The sequence below is a fragment of the Ahaetulla prasina genome, chromosome 4, assembly GCF_028640845.1.
Source record: "Ahaetulla prasina isolate Xishuangbanna chromosome 4, ASM2864084v1, whole genome shotgun sequence".
NCBI lineage: Eukaryota > Metazoa > Chordata > Lepidosauria > Squamata > Colubridae > Ahaetulla > Ahaetulla prasina.
This window is the reverse complement of record NC_080542.1, coordinates 67,542,380-67,560,588: the sequence shown is the minus strand read 5'-3', so window position 1 is coordinate 67,560,588 and position 18,209 is coordinate 67,542,380. Positions and strand designations below refer to the sequence as shown.

The window sequence follows — 18,209 nt, the reverse complement described above, 5'->3', positions numbered from 1 at the left end:
ACCCCAAATGTTGATTATATGAATATAATTTAATAAATGCTACTCTAAGTAATAGTATTACAAATAATAACAATAACTAACAAATACCATGTAGACCCCTTGAATAGTCCCATCAACCCTTGAATATCAATGCTGATTACTGTGTGAAACTCTGGGTTAAAATTGGTGTTCTCCTTTTTACTACTAATTCTTGAAATGGTTTCAAAGGGCTGGGTGGGAAGAAATCTGCGGAACATGAGCAGTCAAAGGCAGAGAATTAAGTAATGAATTCCTTATAGATGGAAACCATGACTTCCAAGGGCCTGTCACAAGCCACCAGAACCAGGTTATTTGACCCAATCAATTCTTGTTTCCTTTTTAATGGTCAGATTACATCTTGGTGGCTATGCTCTACAACCATAGTCCTCTGCAAGGACTCAGAACTTGTTATATTGGTCTACCCCAGGAACTGATGGATCTGGATGGTTTCAGAAGGCACTAAGTATATAATCAAAGGTTTGTGTAGTACCAGTTTCTGCCTGGAATAGGGAGTGAAGAAGGCTTTGGACAGGTTTGCTATAGCTTCTAACCTGTATGCTTCATTGCCCATTTAGTATACAGAGAATTGAAGGATAAAATGGTCTAGAGAGACACTGGGGAAAACAAAGACTGTGTACAGGTAAATGCTGTTATTAAAGTCAACATCAAGGCAATTCAGGTTGCAGAGTGTAAATCCTTTTCTGCACTAATTGCATCTGCAGATAAATCAACCATAAATAGCAATCCGATTTGAGGTAACTTTTTTTCTTCTGGAGAAGGAAGATATAGAAATCTACCTACAGGGGCATACAGTACCTCACATTTACTGATTTTTGAGAAGATAAAGTTCCTTGGATTCATTTCCAGTTGGATTTCTGTGGCTGTTGGTTCAGCAGATGTGTCTAGAACAGATTCTTGCCTTTGAAAGGGTAGTCTTCCTTTTTCTTAAGAAGTCAGTACTGGATTCCACCCTATGGCATAATTTTCATCCTGTCTCCAATCTTTCTTTTGGGGAAAGTTGTTGGAAAAATTATTGTGCTGCAGCTCCAGAAGTTCCTGGGTGAGATGGATTATCTAGAGCCTTTTCAAACGTGATTCAGCCCTAGATATGGAATGGAAATGGCATTGGTTTTTGATTATCTCCAGAAGGAGTGGATGGGAATAATGCCCCAAGATTTGCTCTACTTGACTTCTTGGTGGCCTTCAATACCATCAACCATGTCATCCTTTAGGAGACACTGTGTTGTTCTGTTTCACTTCCTACCTTTGCAGCCATTCACAATTGTTTTGAAACTGTTGTAAGATCATCCATCACCATGGGATGAGATATCATCAGTATGCTGATGTATTCAGATGTATATCTCCCAGTATGTTAAGCAGTGCTGCAACCTTCTTCTTGCAGTGTCTGGAAGCTTTTAAGGAGTGGTTTCAGAACAAATAGGTGAAACTGCACCTGGCAAAACAGAATAGCTCTGGGTTTGGGGCTCTTTGGAGCATGGATAATTGGCATCTTTGGTCTTGGATGGGATTGCACTGTGCCAGAAGGACCCAGCATGTAATCTGGGGGCTCTCTGGATTTGTAACTCCTGCTTGAAGAGACCGAGAGCCTTTATGCAACTTCATGTTATGTGTTGATTATGGCCTTTCCTGGATCAATAGGCCCTACTCAGAGTGATTAACATCATAGTAACATCATGGCAACATTTTGTAACACCATGATCATTATAATGTATTAGATGTATTAGAAGTTTCAGTTGGTTCAAAATGCAGTGATCTGCATGGTTTTGTGCTATTTTAGATTTCATACATATCTCTCTTCTGAAAGCTGCATTGATTGTCAATTTGCTTCTGGTTCCAATTCAAGTTATTGGTTATTTACCTTAAAACTCCTACTAGGCTTGGGGTCAGATTATTTGAAGAACCATATTTTCCCAATTACATTATCCAAGCCACTGATCAGGAAGGTAGATTATATTAAAGGTCCATTAATCGGACCAAGACAAAGAGCCTTTTCTTTGAGGATTCTCTGAGAAATATCTCTGTGGGGATAAGATTGATTCCCACCTTGATACTTTTCCAAAAGACCCTGAAGATATGGCTTTGCCAATAGGTTTGGTGATTCCAGATTTATAGGGAGCTGGAATGCCTTGTTTGAATGTGATCAACAGGGGTTATTATTATTATTATTTCGTCAAGCACATATTTTATGACAGATACAAGTGTAAATGTAATTATAAATATATGTAAAGGATACAAATAAAAGAAAACATTAGGACAGGGATATTGGGCATGCTGAAGCGCTTATGCATACCCCTTATAGACCTCTTAGGAACAGGGTGAGGTCTACAGTAGACAGTTTAAGGTTAAAGTTTTGGGGATTTGGGGAAGAAACCATAGTCAGGTAGTACATTCCAGGCATAGACAACTCTGTTACTGAAGTTGTATTTTCTACAGTCTAGTTTGGATCAGTTTACCATGAGTTTGTATCTAATCTCAACCAACAAATGCTCTGTCTTACACATTGGAAAAAAGAATCAGAACACTAAATACAAGCTTGTAGATGACCCTCACTCTGTCAAAGACCTTATAGTTTTCATACCAAATGATCTAAGTGCCAAAGCCCACTGTAACTACATCACCAAAAAGGCTTTAAGAGTTGTAAACCTAATCTTGCATAGCTTTTTCTCCAGAAAGATTACACTACTAACCAGAGCATACAAAACATTTGCTAGACCAATTCTCGATTACAGCTCGCCTGTCTGGAACCCACATTTCATTTTGGACATTAATACAATTGAGCGTATCCAGAAATATTTTACAAGAAGAGTTCGCCACTCCTCTGATCACAACAAAATACCTTATGCCACCGGACTTGAAATCCTGGGTTTAGAAAATTTAGAACTCCGCCACCTTCAGCATGACCTGAGTATAACTCATAAAATCATCTGCTACAATGTCCTTCCTGTTGAAGACTACTTTAGCTTCAACCACAACAATACACGAGCACAAAATAGATTTAAACTTAAAGTGAACCACTCCAATCTTTATTGTAGAAAGTATGACTTCAGTAACAGAGTTGTTAATGCCTGGAATGCACTACCTGACTTCGTGGTCTCTTCCCAAAATCCCCAAAACTTTAATCAAGACTGGGTTGGTTGACCTCACTCCATTCCTAAGAGGTTTGTAAGGGGTGTGCATAAGAGCACCAGCATGCCTACCGTTCCTGTCCTACTGTTCCCTTTGGTTGTATCCAATTCATATGGTTATTTCATGCTTATACTTATATATATTCTTGTGTTTGACAAATAAATAAAATAAAATAAATAAATATTGTGTGTTGCTGTATTGTTTTGGTTGAAGCTGAAGTATTCATTGGCTGGTAGGACATTGTAGCAGATGATTTTATGTACTATTCTTAGGTCAGACCAAAGACGGCAAAGTTCTAAGTTGTCTAAGCCCAAAATTTTGAGTCTGGTGGCATAAAGTATTTTGTTGCGAGCAGAGGAGTGGAGGACTCTTCTTGTGAAATATCTTTGGACTTGTTCAATTGTATAAATGTCTGATATGCAGTGTAGGTTCCAGACAGATGAGCTGTATTCAAGAATTGGTCTGGCAAAAGTTTTGGTTGGGGTTGGGGTGATATTGGGTTTATTTCAGATTTTTTTCCTGTAAGATGCCTGGAGTTATAGTTTTGACTATAAGCCATATACATTTTAATAAATACAAGGGGGAAAAGGTCATGATGTACAGTTTTTTACTATGGAAAAATGTACAAATAAGTTGAAACCAAAAGTAAAAACAAATAATGATTAAAATAATGCCTTGCCTCCAGAAATTCTGCATACTTCAAAACTGGAGGTTTTTAAGACAAAATTGAACAAATATTTGTCTGAAATGTTATAGGGTTTCCTGATTGAGCAGTGGAATGGACTAGATTTTCAGGTCCCTTTCAATTCTATTATTCTGTTAATGCATGTGGAACTCTACACTAATGAAGTATACATGCATTTACATCCTTATATATAAGTTATTTAACAAGCAACGTGCTTGCAAAAATTGAATTAAGTGCCTGGCATAATCACACAAGGCCAAATTGACTGGAAGAATCAGGAGACCTAAAACACCATAGGAATGTAACTCATGCAGAGCAGCAGTTGTTAGAATGAGGCTAGAGAACTATATGGGAAGAAAAGAAAACAAACAGTCTAACAAAGAAAGCAAAGCATCTGAAATGGGGACCTAAGTAGATGAAACTTCACAGGGTGCATATGGCAGGGTGTAAATTCATCAAAGGCAGATCTTTCTCCTGTAAATACACTGGCAATATGGTGCACTATGTTTTTTAAATTCCACAAAATATTTTTTAAGTACAACAGCCAGGTACAATGTTGATAACCCAACAATTAGGCACTGTTGTGCAATGAAATTATGATAGTTGTTGCAGAGTTAGCCAGATGTTGACTGGATTTAGTATTTTTGTCTATCTATGGAGTCCTTCCCAAGGAACTGGTAGAAGCAGATGTTGTTTAATGATGTTAAGAGTATTGTCATAGCATATAAATATCCAAGTACAGCTGCCTATTATAATTATTGATGGCAGTTTTGTCAGTGCCAATGGTGTTTAAGTGGTGCTCCAGATGTTTAGGGATTGCACTCAAGACACTTATAACTAATAGTATTACCTTTATTTTCTTTTCCCACTGTTGTTTTTCTTCTATTCGTATTTTTGTGATATATATTTTTGTTGTAATAGAGCTTCTATGTTCAAATTCTAAAGTCACAAAAATACTTTAGCTTCTTTATTTTCTTTTATTTTCTCCTTTTTGTAATCTGATCAGTTCTTGCTTCCAGACAAGTAGTATTTGTTTCAGATATTCCAATGCACCGATTTTGCTATATTGTAATGGCATTTTTTCACCATTTTCCATCTTGTAAGGACCCGCCCCAGCTAGTCTCTTATGAAAGCATGACTCTTGACTCCACTGAATTGAATCAAAAGAATTTTTACTGAGAGAAAGTGGTTGCAGTAAAGTCAGGCAGAATTCGAACGTTCCATGCAAAGCAGTTCTGTCCCCAAATCCAACCCCCCTGACGGGCAGTCAGCCAGCAGCCAATATGATGCCGTAAAGATGTTTTGAGAACACTGAAATGCTAGGCAGATAACCCTCTCAGGACGCAATGGCCTTGGAACCAGACTGGAACCGGCTGGGAGGGAGTCTACTCAATCTGTATCCTCAGTCACCTGAGTAGTGTCAGCATTCAGTTGCCATTTGAAAAAGCACCTTTGGGATAAATACTGAAGATTCCCCCTATACTTATGGGAATCTAAAATCTTTAAGATTTAAAAATGCTGTTTTCTTTCTATCATTAACAGCTTAGGGGTTGGTGGAAGCTTAGGTCTGAAGGGGGAAGTGATTTCAGGTTTTAAAAAGCTGTAATGGAATACTGGATGGACCGACCAAAGGGACTGGGCAAATCTAATCTTATGGTTACAGGATTAATAATGTGCTTGATGGGGAAAGATTCCACAAACTTGGGCTCTAATTTTTTCAATGGTTGTAGTGACTCTAGATAATGGGTGGAGAGGTAAACACGGTCACCAATGTTTAACAGTTTAGAACTCACCTATTTGTTTGTTTTTCGTAAAACTTACATGTGTCCATTGGGCTTTCCTAACCACTGGCCATGTATTTCGCAACTGGAAGACCCACTCCTTTAACTAAGACATCAGACAGTAATTCAGGGTTAGTTTAGGCATTAGATTAAAGTCCTGTCCCGTAGCCAGTTAAAAGAGGTGAATCCCATGCTACTATGCATGGAATACATGCCACTTCTGCAAAAGGCAAAAGTCAGTGCACTTATCTTGTTGATAATTGATATAGCATCTAATACTGTTCTAATACTGAATTTGTTTGTTCACAACTCCCATTCTGTTAGGAGTGGTGACTAGAGCTAAGCTTCTGGTCAGTCCCAAGTAGGTTAAGAAAAGGTTCCCCAGAATTTAGAGGTGAATTGCACCCCCGTCTCAAATGATACATTAGGTGCTCTATGCAATCGGTAGACATGGTGTAGAAAGAGTTTGGCCAACCCCTTTGCTGAAGAAATCTTATGACAGGACAAAGTGCATTTGTTTAGAGAATAAATCTGCTATCATCCATGTAACTGTATTTCCTGAGCTTTTAGGGAGTTCCACAACAAAATCCATGTAAATCTCTCTCAATGGTGCTCATGGTTCTGCCATGGTTTGGAGAAGTCCTGGAGTTTTCCCTTCTGTTGCTTGGCTGACGTGCAAATGGGGCAACTTATCACATAGCTCTCAATGTACTTTTTCATAGATGGCCACGAAAACTTCCTTTTGACCAAATGCAAAGCCTTTAGGAAGCCAAAATGTCCATCAGCCTTGGAGTTGTGGTGTCACGTTCCAGCATTTAGACAAGAAATGCAGGCAACAAAGTTAATTGGGCACTTTTTATCTTGCAAACTGGAAACCCGGCATGGAGTGACAAACAATGAAAAAAACAAAGTCAGTGCTACTATGATTTAACTTCCCACCCCTTAAATGCTCTCTACCCCACCCTGCTCTGCCCAGTGGTGGGATTCAGCCAGTTCGCACCACTTCGGGAGAACCGGTTGTTAACATTCTGAGCAGTTTAGCAAACTGGTTGTTGGAAGAAATCATTAGGGCAGAGAACCGGTTGTTAAATTACTTGAATCCCACCACTGGCCCTGCCCCATATACTTCCCACCCCTCACATGCCGCCAGTTTGCCTGCGTCTTTGCAGCATCAGAGCTTCTCATCCGGCACACCATGCTCTTTTCTGGTATGCCAGGCTCCCTGCGCCTGCACACATTCTGCTGCCCATCTCTTCTGCTGCACATCAACTGTTTACGAAGCCCATAGCTCAGCTACCCATCTGAGGGCTACATGGATGCGGCAGGCTTCACAAAGTCCATCTCAGAGGTTGACCAGGGTTTACTTGGTTTATTCTCCCCCCCCCCTTTTTTTTTTTTTAGTAATTTTTTGATGGGGAGTGTGATCTGGGCAAAAAGTGGAATGAATAGGTGATAAAAATTGGCAAAGCCCAGAAAAAAAGTCCATTCCAGCACTGTCTGGACCATTGGGGGGGGGGGGTGTCACCTCAGTCCCATTGTGCCTGATACGATAACCCAAGTAGTCTGTAATGAAATTCACAAGCTTGGCATACAATTTGCTGGCTTGAAGTTTTTTAAGTACAGCCCTCATCGGTTTCTCATGCTCCATCTTCATTTTGATGTAAATTAAAATGTCATCTAAATACATCGATATATGTATACTGGTGCTTGTGAGGGACCTCAATATCAGTTGCATAAACACAGCAGGAGTGCCCTGAAGGCCAAAAGGGAATATTTTAAACTGGAAGCATTCTAAAGGGCAATTGAAAGCGGTTTTCCATTCATCTCCCTTCCTGATCTTCACATGATAGTAAGTTTATCGTAGATGCAGCTTAGTGAATATTTTGCCCTTAGCCAAGTGAGCTAATATATCCTTTATCGGGGCAGGGAGTAGACATTTCCCACGTAGACTGCATTTAGCCCACTGAATTAATGCATAGATGAAGTGTCCCATCCTTTTTTTTCTTGGAACAGGACAGTTATCTGAGGTTGTGCTGGTCGTATGAACCCAGGAGCAAGGTTTTTATCAATGAACAACCATAGCTCATTTACTGCCTCTGGGTCATTGAATATAACTTCGGCATAGGAAGTTTAGCTCAGGGCAACATCTCTATAGCATAGTCTGATCAGAAATTTGAACATCTAGGGTAGTCCTTATTGATAATCATTAAAGTATGATTTCTGTAATTTATATCACACAGGATTGTTTATGGAAGAGACATGCTTCCTCATCTTTCTGATAAGACTTGCCCAGTATGGTTGAATTTCTGGCATTTTCTCAGAGTACAGAAGACATCAAACCATATCAAGCGAATGATAATCACTACGGGATTATTATCAATATGGTTATTTGATTTTAAGAGAACATCTAAAAACAGTTTTATAACAATACTTATCCTATTATAGCAGATAAATTTAAAAACTAAACCAAGAATTGTCCTGGTTCTCATATTGTAGATGTTGTATCAATTTCACAATCACTCCTTTGCAAACGCCTTCCATTAATTTACTAACATCAATTTATATTAGAGTATGTACTTCTAGTCACTTTTTCATTTCTTTTTTTTTGGGGGGGGGGGGGCTTTTTCAGATAATAAAAATTATACAAACAAGAAGGAAATAAAGATAGTTTTTTCATTAACTTATCATATTTGTATTCCAAGGTTGCAGTTAAGTTGTTTATATTGTCAAATATTTATGCAATTTCCGCAGCAGTTTAATAATTTTTTGCTGTAATTGCATGTCTTGCTCTTTTTTATGTTATCTTCAAAAAGATAACATCTTCAAAAGTTTCCCTAACAAGAAATTAGGGAAACATTTATTTTATTTATTTGTCTATTTATTTTTTCTGACCAATTAAAGTTCATAAAAATGGGGGCGTTTCAGTCACCCACAACAAAGCAATCCAAGGTTACCAATTACTTAAAAATAGTAAAACAGAACCACAAGTTGGGTCTACAACAATTTGCCACAGCCAACTTGCCGTGTTCAATTCATCATAGCCAACTCATCGTAGCCAATTTGCCATGGCCAAGTCACTGCGGGACAACTCATCATGGCCAACTTGCCACGGGACAACTCATCACAGTACAAGAGCAGCACTAATGAAGAAATAATTAAATTGAATTATTGGATTGTGCCACATTGATTTGTCCTCTGTGAGCTGTCCATGTTGAATTGTCCCATGACGAGTTGGCCATGATGAGTCAGCTGCACTGAATTGGCTGTGATGAGTTGGCTGTGGTAAGTTGTCCCATTCCATACAGGTTTCTATCCTTATGTTTGTCCAGCAGAATCAGGAAGAAAAAAATTACTCCACACTTCCTTATTTTAGTTGGCCTCAAGCAGCCCTATTTCTTCTTGTTTAAGCAATAAAGAAATCTCAAAAATGGCACAGAGCTTCAAAAAAGTGAGTGTAACTAAAGAGAGGCTCCTTTAGCTAATAGAGATAAATTAGTTAAGAAATAAAAGGCATAAGTTATTGTCCTTTTGAAAAATAACTTTCAAAACCATTGTTTTTCCAACAATGAACTGATTATACCCTTGCCCCCCAGTTTCAAGCTCACCAACTCATTATGAAGCATAGCATTGTGAAGCTACTTGCAGAGAGTTGCTGTATGGAGGATCTTGTGGGATGCGTCTAGGACTTCCCCTAACCCAGGAGAGTCATATGAACAAAGGAAAGCCAACAGTCCAGAGAGAGAAACCTTTGAAAGCCATGTTCATAGGAAGTCTCAAGACTTTACAAGTCTGGCATATGTAATTGAAAGAAAGAAAGCTCTAAGGTAGTTTTGTGTTTATAAAATGGGTTTGATTTTTTTTTGTTTTTTTCTTATATATTCATTGTTATGTAGGTAGAGTTATATCCTGTAAAGGAGAATAAAATAGTATATTATGCTTAATAGATTTTTTTTGTTTTTGAGATCTTTTATTGATTTTGTTTTTTATTGTTAACCATAGCCTTAAATGTTTTAAAGCAATAAATATTTAAATTAAAAAGTAAGTATTTTTTAACATCTATATAAATCCATTATAAAATTTGTTTGCTAAATAAACAAGTGAGATGATAGATTCACTTTACTGCGATTGCTAATATTAAACCTATGTAATACCATTATTGTTCAGAAAGAACTACCAATATATGGAAAGTGAAGTGATGCTAATATCTATAAAACTTATACTATGCTGAGTGTGGATCAAAATGCATGGAAAATAGAAATAGCACTTTTTGTACTCTGCTCAATATATTGTCCTTCCTATCTTCCTGAATACCATATTCACTCTCCAAGATGAATAATTTTTACAGACAAAAGAAAGTGCTGAAGAGAAATTGAAAGTATGGGCACAGAACTTCAGATATCCAGGTACACCAATATTCAGCCTACTTATTAAAATTGGATAGAATTGTATCATATGAAAAATGGTTAAAATTTACTGAATTCTATTTACTGAATTGTGAAAAATAATATTTCTGGCTTTACAAGATGTATACACTGCCAATAAAAATTGCTGTTATAAAGCTGTCATGATGAGGAATAATAGGTTGTTTATTTATGTTATTCCCCTTTATTTATTTGGTTTTTTTCATATTTGTTTTATTTAGGAATGTTACATATGCTTGGATATTATTGTATACTATAAATTATCATGGAAGCGTATAAAGCAAATTTGCATTTTATATTGTTTTGAACAGTAAGTGATATACATTAGGAATATTTAAAAAAAAACCTAAGCAAGTCCTAACAAAAAGGTTTTATTAACCTAACAAAGATTTTTTTAATTACTTGCCTCCAGAAGTTGTTGGGTGTTCCATCATTGGAGGCATTTAACAGAAGTCTTAACAGTCACTTGTCTGGAATTATATAGAGTCTCCTGCTTGAGGTGGGGGTTGGACTAGAATATCTCCAAGGTTCCTTCCCTCCCAACTCTGTTATTCTGTTAACTCAAAATGACATATTTCTGTACTTATTTGTGTGTGTGTGTGTGTGTGTGTGTGTGTGTGTGTGTGTGTGTGTGTGTACGCGCGCGCATTATTATCCAGCTGTAATTGCAGTTGTTCTTACGCCTAATAAGCTATGGTTGGAAAAACAAAGGCAGGTTAATTTGTGATTTCCTCTACTCATTTGGAGGCAAATTAAGTGTCAAGAAGCTAATACAGAACATATTTCATTTTATGAGATTCTAATTTAATTTGATACCATACTATTGATGCCTTAATAAGGGTGGTTTATTTAAGAAAAGAAGTAATTTATCATTTATTTTTTTTGCAATTGAATCTTTTGTGATAGGCTATGATAGCATAATCATAGCAGTGGCTGCTTGTCCTCAAGTGCACTAAACATTTGACAACAATCCATCATCATACTAGTATTTTTCAAGTTTTTAATCATATGTACATAATTTTACTTCAGAGTAAAATAGAAGAAATTCTATACCCAAATAATTAAAATATTTTGTAAAATAACAATTGTATTTGTCACTTCTCCAAACTTCTAACCAGTCAAACGTAAATTTTATATGGCTGTTAGTTCATGTTCATTTAGAAAAAGGAAGGAAGAAAGGGAGAGAGGGACTATATTGACCAATAAGTAATCAAATAACCATTCAGGACCATTGCTATTTTGACAATCTGCTCTATCAATGTCATCAACTGAGGGGCTGGTCATAGAATCATAGAATCACCTAGAATCACAGATTCAGATAGAATCACAATTGTCTGTTTACAAATCTTTATTTATTTATTTATTTATTTATTTTTCGTATTTTTATACCGCCCTTCTCCGAGGACTCAGGAGTTTCACCCTTTATAATGCCAGACATTTTTATTTTCACTTTTCTCAGTATAAAAAAATGAGAGATAAAGCTGCCTCCCACAAAATTGCACCAATATCATAAATTCTGCTGTTCTTTAAGCCCACATTGGGATTTTTCACTGTTTGTTTTAAATTTGAATTTTACGAGACAGTCTATTATTGGCCAGATGCTTGAAAATGTTCCATCTGATGGAACAAATCCCAGATATTTTCTATCAGGCTTTTCTATGCAGGGGTGAAATTCACTTACCTTCCCTACCAGTTCGCAAATGTGCTTGTGTGTGCCATCATCTGCGCATGCGCAAAGCCTTCTGTGCATGCACAGAGGCTTAAAATGTTGCAACAAAGTGACGTCATGACATCCGTGCAAGTGGGCGGAGCCTCCTGCAGCTGCCGCTACTAGTTCGCCTGAGCCGGATAGAACCGACTGAATTTCACCCCTGGGCTACTGGTTTACCTACCTGAACCCATTGACATGGCTGTTCCTTCACGTGTAAAGCACTACTGCTTTACGATTTTGATATCTAATAAAAGACAATTGAGAACTGTTTTGCATAAAAAAGATAAAGTCTCATTGTGTAAAGAAAATTGGTATGAAGGTGTGGGAAGCAATGTCCATTTAGGTTCAGTCCCAAGTGGGGAGAAAGACACTGGAAACATGGAGGCTGCTTGGAAAGATGGTTTAATGGTGAACAGGATCACATGGGTTTGAAGTCCTGGGTAGCTGACCACATGGAGTGGGAAGTGTGTGTTATTTATACTCTCTCTTGGGCTTTGACCTTCCTGTTCCTATGGCAAGGGATGTATCCTGTTGGTTGAAGACTCCCATGTGGAATCATGTTTGTGTGAATCGAGATTGGTTGAACCTAGCTGGGTGATATAATGAAGGGGCTTGGTTGCACCATGTGGTGAGTTCTGTTGCTGGATGGGTAGAGGGCTAATCATATTATGTCCTGAGGGTCATGTCTTAATCCCATCAGCCTGGAGCTTTTTTATTGTAGATAGGTTGGCCCAGTTTAATGTGCACCAAATATCTGCTGGGGAGAGGAAGCTGCAAGGAGCTGCTTTGTCTTTAAAAACATGTTTCTCCTTTTCTCACCCAGGGAAATATAATATTCTGCCTTTTTAATATTTCCTAAAATATTTCATTCTTCTAGGAAAGAGGTGAGTGCTAACTTTCTACAAAAGGAAGAAGTCTGAACTTTTTCTTGACAATTCAATTTGAAGCAAAGTTTCATGTTTCAGTCCAGTCTAAAAAAGACTTGAATAATTTTGCAGAAACAAAAACAATCTAGCAAATCAACTGAGGTTGTTTGCAAACATAACATAGAATCATTAGACTGCAATTCTCTGCTATCACAAATCATGCCAAATATAGTTATTTTCTTTTCGCATGAGATATGGTCTTACCTATTGTAGTTAGCATTATGTTCAAATCAAACCATTGTGCGTTGATTCCAAGAATTATAGCAAAAATCCTTTTACTTGACATTACATCCCAATGCAGCCTTGACAGACCAATGCTACGCATGTTTATGCAGAAAGTAACATTCACTGAATTCAACAGATTACTTCCAAGTATGTGAATATAGAAATAGAATCCTATTATAGAATACATTTCACTATATTCATCAAGGCTTATTTCTGAAGTGTAGATGGTTGGTTAAGCTTATACTGTCAGACTCAGAAAAAACCCACAGCTATTTATCAAGCCAATTGTGCTTTCCCATGATGTTTTTAAAGATAATCTATAGAAATAGGTATCTTTTAAAACAGACCGGATGACTTTGAAATAAAAAGCAATTCTTTCAGTTAGATTACCTTAAAACATTCAAATGCATTTTATTGCATGACTAAGTGTCAGCCCAATAATAATAGAAGAATACAACCAACACGAACATTTTCTTCTTCTCCTCCTTCTTCCTCCCCCTCCTCCCAAGAGAGAAACACATTTACTTTTGTTTTTAATATCATACTCATGGATGACTGCAACCCAGATTGACTGCTAGCCTTCAGGCTAATTTCTTCTGAAATTACTGTTTAGTTAACAAGAGACTGATCCAAAATAACTGCTGATAAAATATTGTATGTGCAACTTGGTCATGTAGTTAGGAATGTTAATATTAATTAATTCTACTCACACTTGTTTTAAAACAACTTCATTTTCCCCTCACCGTATATGTAATTACACAGCTGTAACTAATAGCCATGGAGAAGCAATCTACCATCTAAACAACTGGCATTAGCGTTCAAAGTACTACTTGCGCTTCGGTTCTTTTATTTTCACACAGTGAGTGAGGGATTATTAGAGATGATTAAATGTACATATCATGCTTTTTAGTAAAAGGCTCAACTTCCTCTGTGAATTTGGCTTTTTATGGCTTATAATAGGCTTTTTTCTTCAATTTTACTGTTCAAGATACTTAACATTAATTTCCCCCATTTGTTTTTTTTTATTTTATTATATACCGTATATACTCGAGTATAAGCCGAGTTTTTCAGCACGTTTTTTGTGCTGAAAAACTTCCCCTCGGCTTATACTCGGGTCTATACGGCTTATACTCGAGTTTTTTTTTTTTTTTAAAGCCCCTCGGCTTATACTCGAGTATATACGGCTTATACTCGAGTTTTTTTTCTTTCTTTTTTTCACATTTTACCGGACGGAAGCCCTGCCGGTGCAGTGAGAGGGCGGGGCGGGGGAGCCGCCAGCCTTCTCAGCTGAGGGAGGGAGGGTTTCCCCAACCGGTAGGTGCCTCATTTCCCACCCTCGGCTTATACTCGAGTCCCCAGTTTACCCCAGTTTTTGGGGTAAAATTGGGGACCTCGGCTTATACTCGGATCGGCTTATATTCGAGTATATACGGTATATATATATATTTATATATATATGTATGTATGTATATATATACTAGAGCTAATATTTATCTTAATATAAAGTATTACATATTTCATTTACTATGTGTCATTACCATTAACCAAGTAATTTATCCCCTTTTCAGAACATTTTCTATCAACATTTGCATCATCTTAGTCTCATGTGGGTTGATAGATTATTGGAAACGTCAATCTTTTTAATTGAGTTTTTATGAAATTACATAATAGAAAATAAAGAATAAAAAATAAATTGAAAAAATATTTGGGGACCTATTTTTATAGCTGTTCATTATAATATTGCAAAAAGCAGTGACATTTTGCTTCAGTATATATTCATACTTACACATGTAGTGGAGGAATGGGAGATGGATCATAATGATAACGTCCCTCATGATGCCTTGCGTCAATTGGTACTGGAGGGTGAAAGGTTGGGAAAAGATGAGGTGGATCTGAAAAAAAGAAAACAAAGATCTCATTATTTAAAATTTTAAATGTAGGATATTAAAAAAACAGAATTTATTAAACATTGGATTCTTTTAATGCAGCATGTATTTAATGCAATACATGTTGCATTAAAAAACAAGTTTTTGTATTTACAAGTAGTCCTTATAAACTTGGTTAGTAACCATAATAACACTATTGAAGGAGCTGACTTATGACCGATGCTCCAAGTTGTGGCTGTAATAGCATCCTCACAATCACAAATCAAGCATCAATCAAGTTTACAGACCCAGGCTGATGGGAGCAATATACTGACTCTGTAAACCTGCTGTAAAGCACTGTGAAATGGTATATAAATATAAATGCTATTGCTACTAAGAATCATAATATTCAGTGATCAAATGATCACCATTCATAAACTTCACTGCCAGTTTCAAATTTGGGGGCAATAAAGTCAATGGGGAAGCTGGCAGAAGATTGTAAATGGTGATCACATAACATTGGACTTATTAACTGTACATAATATGTTTAATAACTGAAACTGCTGCAAATGCCACTGTATATTGGTGCAGTCAGGTGACATCACACTTTATGGCCTTGTGATACTTAATGATGGAGTTGTGACTTCCAATCACTATCATTAAGCAAGAATCTCCTGGATATGACTAATGCAATTGAAGTCATTTGTGCATTTCTTTACTTTTTTATCATTTTGTATCACTCCAATTTTGATACTGGATACTCTCACTGGAGGAGAGCCTAATGCTGAGAAAGATTGAGGGCAAAAGAAGAATGGGACGACAGAGAACAAGGTGGCTGGATGGAGTCACTGAAGCAGTCGGCGTGAGCTTAAATGGACTCCAGAGGATGGTAGAGGACAGGAAGGCCTGGAGGAATGTTGTCCATGGGGTCGCGACTTTGCAACTAACAACAACAGGGAGAGAGCTACTGTTCACGGACATAAATTCTATCCCAGAACACTGGAGATCATATTCAGTAATCATAATTATTTTTCAAAATTCAGTATGATTGCTTCGGTCCTACCAGGCTTAATTTAGGATGTTCAGATAAGACTATTTTTCATGCAATTCAGTCACATTTACTTTGACTTGTTAGCTTCCTATGATAATAGTAAAATAGATATCATGCAGCATCTAATTTTTGTTTGGCCAAGAGGCCAAGGACTGAATCTAGTATCTTTACTACCAAATTCTGACTCCCCACATCTTATTTCATATACTTTTTACAGTCTTGCAGAATTGTAGGAGATATTTAGTTCTGCCAAGACTGGAGAAGTATATGACAAAGATAGCAGTTTAACTGAGTTCAACATAAATTTCATTTGTATGAACCCAAGCCAAATGCTTAAGAAACAGATTATGACTCTTTCATTTTGCCAATGGCAAATGTAAACATTCTTATCTAATGTTTTATTTGTACTACTTTAAATGGATATTATAGAAAAAGGTATTTAATTGCCACAGACATGTGTAGTATCACATCACATGGATCAGTTAGTATTTTATACTAGAAATTAAAATTAGATTTTAATGAATTAGGAAAAAGCAATGAAATATTAGTAAAATGTAATATTGTAATGTAGAGGACTTAGAAGAGAAAAATTACAGAGTAACACTGAAGAAAAGAAACCAAAAAGAATACAAATTTTGCAATTAAATAATTATACAAAAATTAAAACCATGTACCATGAAAAATAAAATTTGTTATATGCAGGATATAAATCAGACAACTATGAAAATAGATTGGGAACTTTTAAAGCATAAACAGTGATAAAGTAAATTATGACTGGCATAGTGGCCTAGCCTCCCATTAGGAAGATTGAGTTTAATCCTAGGTAGTGGCAGATGTTTCTGTCTTTGAATGCAAAGAAACGTATCTGCTGCAATATTGGTGTGGCATCAGGAAGGGCACCAGGTCAGTAAATGCTCAGCTCCAACCAGTCGCATTGTTGTGTCTTGCCCGCCCTCAGAGCAGCCGGGGCCTTCTTATCTGCTCCCGAACACGGAGGAATGTATGCCTCCCGGCCCCAGTCCTGGCTCCATGCCCAGACAAACTGCAGAAGAAGAAGCACCTCCCGGCCCCAGCCCTGACTCCATGCCCAGGCAAATGGAGCAGCTAGACCCCTCCCCCTCCTCCACAGCATGTGAGCCTGAGGAGGGTTTATTACCAACAGCTGATTGGAGTGACCCTCGCATCAGAAGATTGGATAGGCGGAGGCAACAGAAGGAAGGGAGGGGCAGGCCTTAATGAGTGCTGAGTCATGGAGCCACACCCCATGGCCTATATAAAGGATCTGCTTTCTGGCAGTCTCTGAGTCAGGCAAAAGTCGAACTTATCTTGCTGAAGTCACTTACTGGTCTCCTGCCTGCTCTGAGGACTTTGCTAGGACTTTGGGCAGAGCTGCAGAGGCAAGCCTGATTCGGATTTCCCTAACCCGGCCGTCAGCGGAGGAGTGGGACACGACACGCATTTAGTCCAAATTAAGGGTAATGGGTCATAAAAAGGAAGGAGTGATAAACTAAATTGGAGGGTTTTTTATTTCAAAAGCCATATTCATGTATTTATAAGGTAGAATTTAGTAAGAGATATGAATCGAGCTTGTTAAATCTAATTCACAGAATAAACACATAACTATTGAGAATGAGCAAACAAATTCAAAAAAATGTAAGATCATACCACCCAATTTCAAGTTAAGTTATTGTTATCAAATATATATTAATATTTTCTAGAAACGCCTAAAACATTTTCATACTTATAATTGTTTATATACTTTTAATTATTACCATAAAAACCATACACATACGATTTAGTGCATTTTTATTAATGCAGAAAACTTTTTTCCTACTTGTCTAGATAGCCCACGAAAATATTTCAATATTATTTCCTTCTACTAAAGAGACAATTTTGGGATTTTCAACTACAGAAATATTTGATTATCATTGTTCTTTTAATGCTACAAAGATGAGATGTTTCTGTGGAAAGCTTGTGGGAATTCTGTGTGTGTTTGTGTGTTGCATGTGTATATATACAAACACACATATATTAAGAAAAACAGTACTTAGAAATTATAATTACAAAAATATTGATTTTGCCTAGATTTAGATAATGAGAGTTTAACATTCAAGTTCTGTTCCAACTTCTTCTTCTCATACAGTTGATAAATTCTGACCATTCCTTAAGCCTCTTAGATGTGTCACGTAAATGGTCAAATAATTGAATAAGAAATTAAAATGTCTTATGTTTTTCTCAGGAAGTCCAACAATATAAAAAGGTCTTCAACAAAGCAAAATATATTGGGAAGAAGAATGTATTAGGACAACGAACAAACTAACACTTTCAATATTTCAGCAGGTTTCCCAGTATCTTTGCTTTGAAATAATCAATACTAAC

General features: G+C 37.0%; 1 protein-coding gene across 8 annotated transcripts in view; it reads right to left on the bottom strand.

Annotated features, from left to right (window-relative positions):
* GLI3 (GLI family zinc finger 3) overlaps positions 1-18,209 on the bottom strand; it is a 619,928-nt gene that overhangs the window by 360,879 nt on the left and 240,840 nt on the right. For all 8 annotated transcript variants that reach the window (XM_058180026.1, XM_058180027.1, XM_058180031.1 and 5 more), the window contains one exon: positions 14,701-14,806. In XM_058180026.1, coding sequence (XP_058036009.1) covers positions 14,701-14,806 — 106 coding nt within the window. The remainder of the gene's footprint in view (positions 1-14,700; positions 14,807-18,209) is intronic.